At 39.4% G+C, this 16680-nt stretch overlaps 1 protein-coding gene across 1 annotated transcript in view; it reads left to right on the top strand.

The window, feature by feature from the left end:
• The window catches only part of LOC126354736 (aspartate aminotransferase, cytoplasmic-like), a 63990-nt gene that overhangs the window by 35169 nt on the left and 12141 nt on the right, over nucleotides 1-16680 (top strand). Inside the window, exons 3-7 of the mRNA XM_050004602.1 lie at nucleotides 10607-10715; nucleotides 10922-11139; nucleotides 11273-11423; nucleotides 11510-11675; nucleotides 11766-11908. Of these exons, the coding sequence (XP_049860559.1) occupies nucleotides 10607-10715; nucleotides 10922-11139; nucleotides 11273-11423; nucleotides 11510-11675; nucleotides 11766-11908 (787 nt within the window). The remainder of the gene's footprint in view (nucleotides 1-10606; nucleotides 10716-10921; nucleotides 11140-11272; nucleotides 11424-11509; nucleotides 11676-11765; nucleotides 11909-16680) is intronic.

Below are 16680 nucleotides of genomic sequence, written 5' to 3'. Positions count from 1 at the left end.
CATGTGACATGGTAACAAAAGAATGGAAACAGATCAGACACAGATCAGGGATCACCCTAGTGAAGATATAGGCTGCAAAAGGGAAATCTGTTGATGTAAGTGAGTTAGACAAAGGACAGATAATTTTTCACAGAAGCTGTGAACAATATCCCAAAAATAGTGAAGCTAGTTGAATGGTCACAACCTACTGCCATAAGCATCTGCAGAAAGAGGTAAAAGGACAGTGAAATTACCACTATGTACTAAATGGTTGGACACCCACGACTCTTCAAAGAATGTGGAGTTTGGAGGTTTGTTTGCTATGTAAGGAAGGATAGACAGTGATCTGTGGCATCTCTGCTAAAAGAGCACAATGATGGTGCAAGCACAAGTGCTTCAGAGCACATGGTTCAAGGTACATTGTTGAAAATGGACCTCCACAGCAGACCACCCATTACGTGTTCACATGTTGACCCAATGACATTGTCAATTATGATTGCAGTGGGCACGAGACTATCAAGATTCAACCATCAATCAATGGAAACATGTTGGCTCTTCAGGTGAATTAAATTTTTGCTAAACTAGGTCTATGGTTGTCTCCAAAAATGCTGTCATCAAGCTGAATGGTGCCTCAAAACCTTCAGTACACCATCGGAACAGGCTAATGAGAGCAGTATTATTCTAAGAGAGACATTCTCCTGCAGTCGTGTGGGACCTGTGGTAGTAACTGAAGGCACGCTGACAACTGTGGACCATCTGCATCCTTTCATGCTTGATATCTTCACCGCTGGTGATGTCATCTTTCAGCATTATAATTTCCTATGTCTGAGAGCTAGAACTGTGCTACAGTGGTTTGAGGAGTGTTATAGTGAACCCATGTTGCTGTCTCAGTAACCAGATTTGCCTGATATAAATCCTAAGGTCCCTTCTGGGTTGCTGTCGGCCACCTTCACTGCATACACAAATCAGCAGCCCGTTATTTACGCAAATTACATGACCTGTGCACACAAACCTACTGCCATGTACCTCCAAAAACCTGGTTCCTTGGTGTGCAGAATCAGTTATGTATTTCATTCCAAAGATAGACAAACCAGGAATTAAGCAGATGGTCATAATGTTTTGGCTCATCACTGTATACCAACTTCACTTAAAAAACAGTATAACTATAAAACTGCTGGAAAATCGAGAGACGAGAGGTCTGTACAGGGGCAGTGTGCAGAAAGGCATCTACCACAACATCTTAGTATATAGACACTTTTTTGCTGTGAGTTGTTCGACAGCTTTATAGTTGCCAGCGTATTGTTTTTTCAAGTAAGGTTCATTTGTCTCCAGCTGCATCATTATTCCATGAAATGCACATTCTCTTGATGTTTTCTGACTCTAAGCCAGGAATCAGACTTTACTATAAATATGGAAGTGGCACCAACAATACCATGAAACCTCATCGGAGTGCACACATGTAACAGCAAGGGGAGTGTGTTGTACACTGGTTCGCATTTCAAACCTTTGCATCTAGCCAGTCCTGTAACAGAAGTTTCATGTATTTTCATCTTCTGGCACTCATTTTGTATGTGCTGCAGTCTTTCTTCTGAAATTATAAAAAATACTCTGAAAAATTCAGGATTTTACAAATGTCAAACCAGTTCAAAGACATAACATTCTCAGGTAACTAGGAACAAATATTTTATTGAAATTTAAGAGTACTACAATTGAGGAAACCTTGTCAATACTGTATTTAATCCTCTACCTGTTACATTATTACTCTATTATACATCAATAATCAGTATCTGAAATCAAGTTAAGCACAAGATTATCAAAAACTAATTACAAGTTCAATGCTTGCACTGTTGGAAATTAACACAGATTTCCATTTTCAGTACAGGTAAAATGGTTAAGACATTAAAACAATTCAGTCCATATGCATGTATAAGAAGTTCCACAGTAAAAGACCTTCTTATGTTTCAAGCTGCAAGATGCTGCATGACTGACAAAGTATGGCTTAACTGTCCACATGTTACATAAATATTTCTAAAAATGTATAGAATTTTCTTACCATATAAGAATAATTGATAATATATACTAAATAGCTGTAATATATTATACGGGAGTTAATCGTGGAAAAAAAGAAGCTGTTGAAAATGGGGGAAACTGCTTATGGCAGTTGCTAGTATGCATTCCTTTGAATCGTTCTAAAATTAGTACCAGCCAAAAAACATCATGTTTCCCTAGGTACACTGTCTTCTATGCACAACACTCTCTCCTACAAGAAATGCAACATTATATTCTGCTAGAATCCAGTTATACATTTATCTTTGTATAATCTAATTATAATGCATCATTTAACATTACAATATATATGCAAACTAAATTGTTCTCAAAACATTCTTTATAGGTTTGTAGGTATGTCATTGAAAGTAGAGATAATCCAATGCAGTACACAGATTGCACACCATAACATCTTTAATTTCACTCTATGTCTTAGAACAACGTACAACATCAGAAGATAGGGAATTGTGCCAATAGAGGGTGACCTAAAGTCCTTCAGTTACAGATATTTAACACTGAGTGTATTTTGTCACTTGTTTGCTGATCTGTGTCACTACATCAGTCACCTCCCCCCATTTTTTTTAAAAAAAAGCTTGGGTCCCAGCTATGTTGGGGACCTGGTGTTTTACAGTGCAGTCAGATCTCATAGTCTTTGGAATTAGAACTAGCAGCAGTTCCCACAGGTGACAACCAGTAAGAGTGTGGTACTTTTGCACGGCACTGTCTGAGGGTGGCTAGCAGCATTGTGGATGGTACTGGAGCAGTCTCCTCTGCTGCCTTCAAGTCCGAGAGTGCCAGCTGCAGCCACTTGATGGAAACAATTTTTCTCATCCCCAGGATTAAATTTTAAAAGTGTGTTGTCCACACTACAGATCCTTGTACAGGACACCATACTGTGGCATGAGTGGTGGGCAGACTGAGTCATCCTCCAACGAAATGAAAGGTATACTGAGAGCTCCTCGTGCATGAAGATGTTCCTGTGTCCACATAACTGTGGCATGGAGGACGTACTTGGGTCATGTTTTCTCTGAGATATTAACTGAACTTGGTGATGGAGGCTGGTGGCGGTAGATCAGAAAACTTATTGGTAATTAGTTCCACTGACAGGCATCAGTTGCCTTATATGGGCTGTGCTGCTGAATGTTGTAGACCCTCTTCACTTGCCAAATGTGGGCCCAGCAGGATGAGCAGCACCTCTCCATCATACCTTTGCAGGGTAGAGGGCAGCCAGTGGCAGGAACACCTATAGTTTTAGGCGTTCCTGAAGTAAGGACCCCTTTTCGCAAGTCTGGGTATTTTGACATTGGCGTCTCAATATACATGTTCCTTACTGTCATTTCTTGTTAACAATATTAGCTTATTCCCAAGAATAAGAAGCTTTCACTCAGTTAATACTCAGCAGAAATCCAATCTGGATTTGAATCGCACTTCTTTGATTCTTGTGCAGAAAGGTGTGCAGTATACTGATGCATCCATTTTCAATAAGCTACTGCTCAAATTCAAAAACCTTATCAGTAATCCACATGCTTTCAAATAGAAACTGAAGAGTTTCCTCATGAGTCACTCCTTCTATTCTGTTGAGGAGTTCTTTGAAAAATTAAGCTGATTCTTGTTGTATTGTTGATTGCATTTACTTAAACTTATGGATTCACTTTTTTCGGGTTCACAAACATTTTATTTGTTATTACTTTTATGTTGTAATTTCATGTACTGACATGTTCCATGACCTTGGAGATTTGCTTCTCAATTTGATCCTATGGAACTTGGCATATAAATAAATAATAAAATAAATGAACTGCCAGCTCTTGTTGATCATGATGGTGACTGGTGGGCTGAACCTTGCAGTCTGTTCCCCTAAGATAGTCTTTGCTACTGTACCTGCTACAATGTCTGTCACAAGTATGGCCTCCAGCCAGCAGGCAAAGAAATTCACTAAGGTTACCAGGTAACAGAAGCCACTGGAATATGGAAGGGAACAACGATCGTGTGTGACCCAACTCACTTTATTTGTTCATAAGTCCCAGAAAATTTTAGATACAGGCTCCCAGGTAGATGCTATTTTCCTTGACTTCTGGAAGGCGTTTCGATACAGTTCTGTACTGTCGCCTGATACACAAAGTAAGAGCCTATGGAATATCAGACCAGCTGTGTGGCTGGATTGAAGAGTTTTTAGCAAACAGAACACAGTGTGACCTAGTAGGTAGTGTCGGAAGTTCCATGTGGCTTTTTGCGGATGATGCTGTAGTATACAGAGAAGTTGCAGCATTCGAAAATTGTAGTGAAATGCAGGAAGATCTGCAGTGGATAGGCACTTGCTGCAGGGAGTGGCAACTGACCCTTAACATAGACAAATGTAATATATTGTGAATACATAGAAAGAAGGATCCTTTATTGTATGAATATATGATAACGGAACAAACACTGGTAGCGGTTACTTCTGTAAAATATCTGGGAGTATGCGTGCGGAATGATTTGAAGCGGAATGATAAAATTAATTGTTGATAAGGCGGGTACCAGGTTGAGATTCATTGGGAGAGTCCTTAGAAAATGTAGTCCATCAACAAAGGAGGTGGCTTACAAAGCACTCGTTTGACCTATACTTGAGTATTGCTCATCAGTGTGGGATCCGTACCAGATTGAGTTGACAGAGGAGATAGAGAAGATCCAAAGAAGAGTGGCGCGTTTTGTCACAGGGTTATTTGGTAACCGTGATAGCGTTACAGAGATGTTTAGCAAACTCAAGTGGCAGAATCTGCAAGAGAGGCGCTCTGCATCGCGGTGTAGCTTGCTCCCCAGGGTTCGAGAGGGTGCGTTTCTGGATGAGGTATCAAATATATTGCTTCCCTCCCTTATACCTCCCGAGGAGATCACGAATGTAAAATTATATAGATTCGAGAGCGCACGGAGGCTTTCCGAGAGTCATTCTTCCAGCGAACCATACGCGACTGGAACAGAAAATGGAGGTAATGACAGTGGCACATAAAGTGCCCTCCGCCACACATCGTTGGGTGGCTTGCGGAGTATAAGTAGATGTAGATGTAGATCCATGTGATCTACATGGATGTGCCCGAATCTGGCTAAATGTGTGATGAATGATCCTTGTGGGTCTAAGACATGGCTGCCAATTCTACCCTGCTGACATCCATCACACTGCTTTCCCATGTGTGGCAATCTCTGTCAACCCTGGGCCACAGCACCTAACTCTTCATCAGTTTCTCCATAGCCCATACTCCCAGGTGTGCAAGGTTTTGGAAGGCTGAAAAAATGATTCTCTGGAATTCGTGCAGAATGTAGGCACACTGCTACACTGTGTCACATCCCACAACAGAGTTTCATTTTCCGGTGATGATTTGACTTTCTATAATTATAGACTTGGAACCTGTTGTTCCCATAGCATGTCTGACTCCCCTGTCCAGCATGTGGGCATGTGCGATGTGATTCCATCACATGGCCCTAGTACTGGCAAAATGTCTGAATAAACAGTTAGCAATAATATTCATGCAGCTGCTTACATGACAAATATCAATGGTAGACTGAGAAATAAATTCCACCTGTCTGATCTATAAAAAAAAACTGTTAGGCAATCCTTTTTTAAATGGTGTGGTGATGGGGATGTGGTCCGTGGAAATCATAAACCCTATGCCTTCCACACACTCATGGAAGTGCTTTACAGCTGCATAGATGGCATACATCTCCTGATCTAAGGCACTTCAGTTTCTTCAGTTCACTGTTAACAATATGGAGAAGAATGTCAGGGTTGCCATGTACCATCAATGTGCTCTTGGAGGGCAGTGCCTACCACCACCTGGCTTGCACCAACTATAATAGCTGTTGGCATGTTTTTGTGTGTATGACTCAGTAGTACAGTTTGTATGACATATTCTTTCACTGACTGAAATGTGGCTATTGCTCCCTCACTCCAAGTCACCTTCCTAGTACCTGCCATGTATTTTTCCTCAAGCTAACTTGCGAGAGGTGTCAGCAATGACGCCACAAGAGGTAGGTGGCATTGATAGTAGTCGAGCATTCCTAAAAACTGTTATAGGTCCTTGAATTTCCTTGGTCATGTCATTTCCTAAATCAGTTTGTCTCATTCCACTAGAGGCAAAACGACTGCTGCTGACATCTCAAACCCTAGGAACCTGACATTACCCTGGCCGAAAACCTTCTTAGCTGTGTTTATCACAACCCCTACTTGTTGGAGTCATTCAAAAGGAAGTTGAAGGTGCTTAGCATGCTGTGCCAGTGATTGAAAAAATATGAGGAAATTGTCCATATAACAACATGGCTGAGCTATCAGGCATGAGGACATCCATGAGTAACTGGAAATAGTGTAGTACGTCTGCCACAATGGTAGGTTTCCTGACATATACAGTTATGAATTCCTTATGATTGGATCCTGTAGACTTATGCTGATGAACAATCTCTTCTCAGCATATGCCAAAATGGATGTGTTATTAGCTGCGATGATGTAGTAGGGAGTGTTCATACATTGCAGTTGAAAGAATTTACTTGGTAAAACACTGATGTTAGACCCAGTGATACCTAAAAACTGTGATATTTTGTCTGTCATGAAGAGCATCTTTTAAATTTTCTGTGAGTTGGTGAAACTGACCAGAAATGATCCATGGGTGAGGATCTGCATAGGATTGCCATAAAAACTTAGTTCTTCAAAGGTGAAGTTTTCATAGCTAGGAAAGGTGGTAATGTAGTTGCAGTGCATGTGTATTGTGTCTGTGTATGTTACCAGTGGAAAAATGTTGTTCTCTTCCTATGTGTGTGTGTGTCATTCTGCTACTCCTGACCATTATAAGCCTGAAATACCATTGTTGAAGATGCACATGGAGAAGCCATTGTGCCAATGAACTGAGACGCCAACGTGGAATACAACAGACATTTTTGCACATCGTCCACCCGGGTGTATGCTATAAACAAAAGTGTGGGTATGAGACTCCTTAAAAATGAGCAATGTGGTTGTGGCAGAGGGAGAGTGGCTTGAATGTTGCGTGAAGCCTTTTAGCAGCTGTCGGGTGAGTTCGGTTACTGGTGCACGGCTGAGCAAGTGTGTCCTTTGTTGTGGAACCTGCAATGATATCAGCACCAGCTGCTCATGTTTTTCTGATGCCATCCGCCATCTAGTTCATCACAGTCCTGTTATCTGCCCTGGCTTTGTTCTCCTGAGTACTGTTCTCTGTGTAGTGCTCTCACCTATGCTGCAAGGGCTAGTTGATCAGATGTAGGGGCCAATGCTTCACCTAGCACACTTGCATCAGGGCAGAAGTTTCTGGTGGCTGCTGAAATACTCGGGCCTGGGCTGTTGGCAGAATGAATACTCTTGCACTATCCTTTTATGTAACCACCATGTTTTTAGCTTTGTCTGCCAGCATATGTAGTGCTGCATTTTTATCCAATGTGAGGATAAGTCTCATGTTCTCTGGAAGACTGCTGAGCCATATTATATGGAGGGACTGTTTGAAAAATAGGTCAGTCCCACTAGCAAGTGCAGGTTGCAAAGTAGCTGGGTGGTGGACATGTTTCCTAAGCCATCAACTGCCACTAAGCTGCAGAGCCTGTATTCTAGTGACTGTGCCAAGTACTCGATTAGGCAGACCTTAAGTGCTGCATAAATAAGCATGCATAAAGTACCTTCTGCAATGAGTCACAAGAGCTTTAGTCATTACTGTTTGTTTTTGGAGCAGCGCGTGTGACCATCTTTGTGTAAGAAGCAGCGACACTTTCTGCACAACCCACCCATCATTTTGCACGAAAATGTGCGGGTGCATACAGTGCAAGTTGTGGCTGCTCTGTTCAGTCGATGGGACTGGGAAGTACTGTACCATCCACCATACTCTCAGGACTTAAGTCCTTGTGCCTTTGATTTGATTCCATAAATGAAGGAACCACTTCATGCCATTCGCTTCAGAACTATTCCTGAGATTCGACAGGCAGTAGACTGCTCCATTCACAACATCAACAGAACAGGCTTTGCTAACGATATACTACGCCTTCCATATCACTGGAAACGGTTTCTACACAATGCTGGTGACTACTTTGTAGGACAGTAACAGGTGCAAACATGCAACTCTTTTGTATTTGTTGTGAATAAATAGTTGCCACTATTTTAGTTCCAACCCTCATATTATGCGATTGCTTTCTGGATTTGGTTGTGATGTTTTTCTTGTTGTGATATGGAATCTCTCGTTCAAATGTTGGTTCAGCAACAGACAGAACTTCTTACAATCCTAGACAGGCTATGCCATTGTTGCTCTCTCCCACTTCATGTCTGGCTGTGTTTCCTCCTCTATTCCCACTGTTTGAAGAGGCAGCAGAATATTGGGAAGCACACAGACACCACCTACAGCAACATTTACATGCCTTCCATGGATTCGGAGGTATGTCATGCACTGTTTCACTCCTATATTTCTCCCACCTCACTTTAGATGTTGTGGCAGTGGGCCCCATTACAGGAACCTTCTTTGTTGTGTTTTGATAGTTTATGCTTCCTATTATCGCATGCTCACATTTTGTGGCTGTTAGGGTTGAATTCTACCAATGCAAGAAACAACCCCATCAGTCTTATCATGTTTGGAACACAACTCACTGTGGCCTTAGTCACAAGTGCCATTTTGTTGTGTCCAAGTCAAAAGAGTTGCACACGACAATGTGGTTTGCAATGTTGGTTGGTTTATGGGATTGAAGGGACCAGACTGCTACGGTCATCGGTCCCGATTTGCTATGTTATAATCCTCTCTGCCTCTGATAAGAAAGTCCAGCAACAAGCCATACAATTGGAAAACCCTTCCCTCAATTAAGTGCTGTCCATTGTCCAATTGTATGAGGTCTCACACACAACTAGTTGGAAACTGGAAGCCATGGAGTGGCCGCAGTGCTAGCTCTTGTTACATCAGCTGAAGACAATATCAGACTGTGCATGAAGCTGGCCGGGCCCGACTCTAGATAAGTCGCTGGCCAGCTGGTAGAATGCACTCAACAACTTGCTGTAACATTTATTTCAAGACCTGCAGCTTACAACCAGGCTTCCCAAATTGTCCTGTGTGGTGGCATCCATGGCTTGTTTCTTCAGCATGATGTTATGAATGTCAACTTCCCCTGCAGTTATGTCCCAGCCTCTTCTCCATACCTCCTATAGCTGACAGTGCATTTTCTAGCAAGCTAGCATCTGAGCTGATCTCCACTGCAGCTCCCAGAGGTGCACCTCAAAATGGAGAGTGTAAGGGGTCAACCACCCCTTATGTATTGAGAACAATACATCTTTGCCTCACATAGGTCGCAGTAGGTACTATGGATAGTCGAGTGCTGAGTGTACCAGAGAGTAGTCAGTGTTGACATGTGGTGACATTAATAGGTGACCTGTCATGAGTTAGCCAAGTGCGTAACTAGGGGGAGGGGGGGGGGGCTGGTCATACTAGTCTCAAGAAACAAGGACTTGAGACAACATACAGCACTTCTTATTAAATAAAACAGTAAACCAGTGAAAAAGTGCTTTTAATAAGCGTTTTAAATACAAGAATGCACTTGTACAATCCAAGAAAACATGCAGCATTTCTTATTAAATAAAACAGTAAACTAGTGAAAAACTGCGAATATCTTCTGGGGGGAGGGGGTGCAGCTGCCCCCTCCCCCTGCCCTCACTGGATACGCCCATGGAGTTAGCCATTATTATTTTGTCAGATGAAGGGAGTAACTGCCTCATTCGTCCTGTTTAGACAATAAATAAAAAAAATTAACATCAAGAATGTACCTATTATTGGTAACTGACATCCTAATTATCTTTATTGGATCAGATATGAGACAACTCTCATGCAAATATTAACTGATCAGCTTTCATCAGTTGCACATGGTCAAACTATTCTAAGCTGTCAGGCTATAATCCACTAGTCAATAATGGTGGGTTTAATAAAGGAGTGTTTCAAGAGCAGCCGTCCTGTTACAATGTTCTACAGTTTTCATAACAATATTCAGTGTTGTGCCAGAGAATCATTCAAACAGTAGGGTAACTACTGCCAGTGACATAGAAATCACATATAGACCACAATGATAATATCAGAGAAATCATTGCACTTACCAGACACATGTAGGATATTACCATTCCTTCATTATTTGGAAACAGGGAAATCAAGTGGACTGATGAAAGAGTTGCTGCTTTGAACTTTACCATATATGGAATATGAATACAAATACTATGCTTGTTTGAGAATACCATAACATGCATTACTGCCATTAAAACAAAATTTGAATATTAAAAGTAGTCTTGAAGACAGGAGAGGGATACGAATTTAACAGCGACTTAATGACACACAACCAGAGTAACTTAAGCTATTTATTTTTCAGCTGCTGGTCAGTAGACTTTATTCTTCTGTGTAAAATATTATTGACTATGATATTAACTATAAATAGCATAATTAACAATTCAATAAATGTTTTTCTCTTTCAAAGAGCTTATATTTTATTTGTTTGTAATTACTGTTACTTTTTTTTATTTTAGTGGCAGTTATAGTAGTTGCCACTGTATTTTTTACTGGTTTTACTCAAAAATAATTTTCCATTACATCTTTTCAAGGCCTTTGGTGTGCATTCACTCAGTGGGACTGGGTCATTCAGAATTGGATCAGAGTTTCTGTCAAAAATACTAAACTTCAACATTGCTTATATTCCCACTCCAACATGGGGTATGTTGTATTTGCTCTTCTAATGAGATTTTTATCATATATTTAGCCTTATTATTGGAATCATAAATAGTCTATTGAAAATATTTACTTTCTGTATAACATTTATGTATAAATTATTTCACAAAAAAGTCAGTGACACATAATTAGAATCTTAGAAAACTGATTTTTGAAAAACCAATTTGAATGAGGCCAAATCTGAATTTCAGATAACCATCAAAAAATTCTACAATTCTCTGGCTTTAGTGATATACGGCAGTACCGATACTGGGACAATGCAACGAGATCTTTGGATATTAATGGGCTGATAAGTGACCTTTCTACTGCACCAGAAAATTCTGTCATTGTGTTACATTTGTGTGCTCATAATCCAACTGGTTGTGATCCTACAAAGGAACAGTGGATTAAAATTGCTGATGTCATGCAGGTAAATATCACGATTTTGCATTTAGATGAGATACAAAGTGCTTCAGGATTTATGACAAATGAAAGGCATGTTCTTTTCAATTTTTAAAATTTTTTATTGTACACTAAACTATGATGCATTTTTATTCATGTAGGAGAACAAGCTCTTCCCTTTCTTTGATGGAGCTTATCTTGGCTTTGCATCTGGGGACTTGGATGAAGATGCTTGGCCTGTTAGATACTTTGAAGAGAGAGGTTTTGAACTGTTTTGTGCACAATCGTTTTCAAAAAATTTTGGCCTATACAGTATGTATTAAGCACAATCACTAGATGAGTATATAGTCTGCACATGGCTCTTAAAACCTAATACCTCTTTTATGTTAATATTTTAGGTGAAAGGGTTGGAAATCTGGCAGTAGTACCCAAAAACATCCAAGATAAATTAAAAATACAATCTCACTTGCACACTATCATCAGAGCAATGTATCTGAATCCACCAGCTCATGGAGCTCGAGTAGTTGATCGTATACTTAATGATCCAGAGCTGACTAAAGAGTGGTTAGTAGATTTAATGTAAATTTGTAGTGTTTTTTAACAGATATAATGTAGTTCAAATCAACTGTGTTCCATTTTGTGTATGTGTTTCAGGAAAGAATGTTTGCAGATCATGACAAAACGTTTGCAGAGCATTAGATCAGAGTTTAAGCTGTCTCTTGAAAGGCTAAAGACCCCAGGTAACTGGGATCACATAACTGAACATAAAGGAATGTTCTCTTACACTGGCCTCACAGGTACATCATTCACTCAGAATATGTTATCTCTGTTCAACACCTTTCTATGGCACTTTTTTACTTTCAGATACGGGTGGTATTGAGGGATTTAATAAAATTTGTCAGTTTGATATTAACTCACACAGAATAAAAACTCAAGCAATGCTCAGTACAGATTTACTGACCAGAAAACACTGAATGAGAGTTGCTAACTAAACCAAAGTTAATTGCTTCAGAATTATATACACTTGAGTGAGTTCTTTGATGATTCTCTGGTTGTATTTTAAATTATTATTTCAAAAATTGATTACAAGATTGTGCGCTTAACAAGCAAATTCTGAAGCTTGTTCCATAAGCTGTGTTCCATCAATTTGTGGCTTATTATGCCCACGGAATAATACAATGTGGCTGCCAAAATCCCCTCCATCAAAAAACCCTCACCATGTTTCACCCCTGGGACCTAAACTCAGACAAAAGTTGGAAGTAGTGTGAAACAAGACTCATGTGAGCAAATGACTTTCTTCCATTGCTAAATAGTCCAGGTTTTATGCATTTTCCCCTGCTACAAGCATTTGCTTCACTGATGAGTGGCTTTGGAATTCCAGCTTGTTCTGGAATTCTCCAATTCCCTGCTCATAGAGCACCCTTCATGTTGCTTTGGTGTTGACAGGGTTCATGAGTGTGACATTCAGTTTTGCAGTGACTTTTGCAGCTGTTGTCCCCATACAAGGTGAGTCAAAAAGGAGTTTACAACTCTGGATCGAGAAAGAAATTTATTGAGATAACTTATAGAATTGATAGATATGTTATTTTGTAGCGAATAACCTCTTGTTTCAGATAAAAATGTCAAGTGTCATTTTGGTTCCATGTGACTGCCGTTTGCAATGTTGAGACGACATTCCCTGATTTGTTTCTTTGTTTGTTGTCCTCTGTGTCGACATACTGGCTGAAAAAATATGGGGTCGAAGGGCAGTTCTGTCTACTGTAAATGATGTAGCTGACAGGTACACATTTGCATTTCACAGTTGTTTACTTTCACTTTTCACAATCCCCCATATACACATTTAATGTGGCCAGTGCACTATTGTTTAACTTTCGATAGCCCTCATTAATAGTTGTCAGGCGAACATCCACATACTGCTAAAATAGTTCATTGTTGAATGTCTATGAGCAGTAAGAAAACATAACCACATAATTCACATTTCTTGAAGAATGAAAAGGTACATATGGAGCAGACACTGTCATTGTTTTAATACACGGCCTAATTATGTAACAGTTATTTCACAGTTAAGTTGAAGCATTGTTCTTGTTCTAATCAGTACAAGTTTCTCGTCTGCAACTCGGCCATGGACTGACTGTCTTGGGACAAAAATTGGGCCCTTATATATCCTCACAATAATAGGTACTTAAACTACACTTACAATTATAACTTAACTCATTAAATTAACTGAATACATCAAAAAATTCGTTCCTTTTAACAGTTTCTTCTACTACAAGGTTAAGCCGAATTATTTATTTAAATGATGAAACTAACATATATAGATATATCATCAATACTTTTGACAAAAGTGTTAATTATGTTAGAATTAATGAAGGGCTGGCTTTGCTAACATGTTTTCGAATAGAACCAAATAGATACTTTAAGATTACTAGTAATTCATCTTCCAAATGTTTATAATTAGTACAGAATTTATATTTGTTTATACATCAACAATAGAATTTAATTTATGGAACAATTACTGATTTCACCCTATAACATAAGATATTAACTAGGCATAGTCAAAATAAATTAGAAAATCATTTACATGCATAAAAATAAGCACAGAATTAGAACTGGTGTTATATTTTTTAAAACTGAGGTCCAACCTTTCTCTTTTATGAAAATGCAAATTATACTCTCATATGTTAATGGTAATTAGTCAGAAGTGAAAAAATGAATTTTAAGGAGGCAGATGGCAAAAAAGGAGGGGAAGTAAAAGTATCCCGGCTTGCTTTGTCACAATGTGCTAACATCCCACCAGTAATCAATTTCTTCCCACACTCATTGCAGCAAATTAGTTGTAACTTGTGTAATGGCAGCATAGATTCAATTTTTCAGGTTGGCAAAATTGGTTGTTAGGGGAGGAACACACACACAGTCTTTGATGAAACCCCAGACAAAGCAGTCCAGTGGTGTCAAGTCTGGGGGGTGAGGTATACATGCTTTGGCCCTTCGTGGCCAATCCACTGACCGGAGAAGTGATTATCAAAGGAGCCTCAAACTTCCATTATGAAATGAGGTGGTGCACTGTCTTGCTGGTAGTAAACCATCCCATCTTAGTCACCTTCACTTATCTATGGAATTAAGAAGTTTTGAAAAGTATCCAGATACACAATAGCAGTGACAGTTTTCTCTGTGAAGATGAAAGGGCCATACTCTTTCAATTTTCTAAGGGCACAAAATACATTAACTTTGGGGATCTTACAAATGTTTGTCAGGGTCACTGTCCCATATTTTGTAGCTGAGGGTGTTTACCATTCCACTGATATGAAATGTTGACTCATTGGTGAAGACTATTTTGTTCAAGAATATCTTATTTTCCTTTATGCAACACAACATTTCTGCTCAGAATTCCCCACGATAAACTTTATTTGCACCACTAATGGGCTGTGCCATTGTGAATCTGCATCGTTTCAAGTGTAAAAATCTATGCAATACTTGCCAAAGAGTGTTTTGTGGAATGCCAGTCTCTCAAGATGTACATTGCATTGACATTTGCAGACTACAGGAAAAACTCTCCCTGTGATTTATCCTGCCACGTCTCAATAAAGTTCTTGTGCCAAGAATAAATTATAGGCCTACTTGGAGGTTCTTTAGCATATATGATGTGAAATTTAAGCCAAACCATTTTTGCAGAATTTGTTTCACGAAACCAAAAACACACAATAAGCTCATTCTGCAGCAGTGAGAGTAGCCATGTTAACTGTGCACTATGCTGGTGTACCTGGTGGCAGAATGGGGTACCGATACATTATGTAAATCAACAGACTTGAGGTTGTTTCTTACAAAATGACACATCTACCAATTCTGTAAGTTACCTCAATTAATTTCTTTATCATTCCAAAAGCCCTTTTTGACTCACCCTTTATTTTTCAACACAAGTCTCTTCAGTGAATATCTGTCATGATCACTCAACACATGCTTTTGTCTGCACTGTGACTTAGAGCAAATGGAGTTTTTCCACTTTTCCTCCATACAGTAAAAATCTTCAAAGCAGTATGTCTTGAAACGCCATACACTTGGGCCCCCTTGGTTATAGAAGCACCATCCATATGAGCACTGACAATTTCCCCACGTTTGAATCCCTTTAGCTCTGATATAATGCATTCACAACTAAATGGAACACTGTTCTGACCATGACTGACCTTGTTTAGAGACCCCACCCTATATGTTCCACAATTAACATGTTGAATTACTTCATCATAATAACACTGCTATGTAATTTCTCTCATGTTGTAACAATGATTTCCTAGGTTAAATGTAGATTACATTACATTAAGTTGAGAAACTTTACTTATTTTTTCAAGATGGCCTTAGTGTCTAGATCTCTGCACCTGCTGCATAATATTCTATGCAAAGAGGTCCTGGGTGTTACCATTAATTTGGCTGAATAATTAATGATTTCAGTTCACAACCAGTGTTCATTTACCCCTTCACATTTGAACACACATACTTCCATAATTACTACATACAGTTTTTCAAATACACACTGTAGAAAATATGTATTTTCATGCCTTTCAAAGAACATCATTGAAAACTGTCTGATAGCAATCTGATAGTAACCTGGACTAATCTAATGAAGTGTAATACAAAACTCTAACATGCAAGGCACAAAAAATTGTATTTATATACGTTATTACCATACATTCTAGAAGTTTTGAGGACTGATATTAAATCAATTTAATGTTAGGATAGCTGTTGTTACTGAAACTGTTTATCAGTTTTAATTTTTTATCTATTAATTTGTTGTTAAAGTGAAGACTTACAGGTCTAATGGTAAGTAACAAAGGTTACAGATTTTGAAAATATGAAAAAAAGGAAGTTCCAATTTTTTTATAAAATAGATTTCATTACTGATAGTAAAATTAATAAAATTATAAATGGAGACAGATAATTTGTTCGTATATAACACTAACAATGAAAACTCCGTCAGCTGTCAGATACTTCCACCAGCAAACCGTGCCACAGTGATCCCATACCAGTAATACAGCAGGATCTCCAGTCACTGCTCAAATCCTTAGGCCCAGCCCAGAACCTCTCCCCAGAGTCCATCTCTCTACATACCCTTACCACTCCCTGCACTCACACCTTCTACGTGCTTCCGAAAGTCCATAAGCCCAGCCACCCAGTACGTCCCATTGTGGCCCCACTGAGAGAATCTCTGCTCTCATAGACCAACACCTTCAACCTATTACCTGGAACGTAGCCTCTTATATAAAAAGATAGCAACCATTTCCTCAACCGACTCTCCACAGTTCCTGTCCCCTTACCACATGGTGCCGTGCTTGTCACTATTGATGCCACCTCCCAGTACACTAACATTCCTAATGTCCATGACCTTACTGCTATTGAACATTACCTTTCCAGATGCCCTATGGATTCCAAACCAACAACCTCCTTCCCAGTCTCCATGACCAAGTATACCCTCACCAACAATTACTTCTCCTTTGAAAGCATTACCTACAAACAAATCCACATTATGGCTATGGGCACCCACATGGCACCATCCTATGCTAACCTATTCATGGGACAT

The sequence above is a fragment of the Schistocerca gregaria genome, chromosome 3, assembly GCF_023897955.1.
Source record: "Schistocerca gregaria isolate iqSchGreg1 chromosome 3, iqSchGreg1.2, whole genome shotgun sequence".
NCBI lineage: Eukaryota > Metazoa > Arthropoda > Insecta > Orthoptera > Acrididae > Schistocerca > Schistocerca gregaria.
The sequence above is the reverse complement of the archived record's forward strand: the minus strand, read 5'-3'. Positions and strand labels throughout refer to the sequence as shown.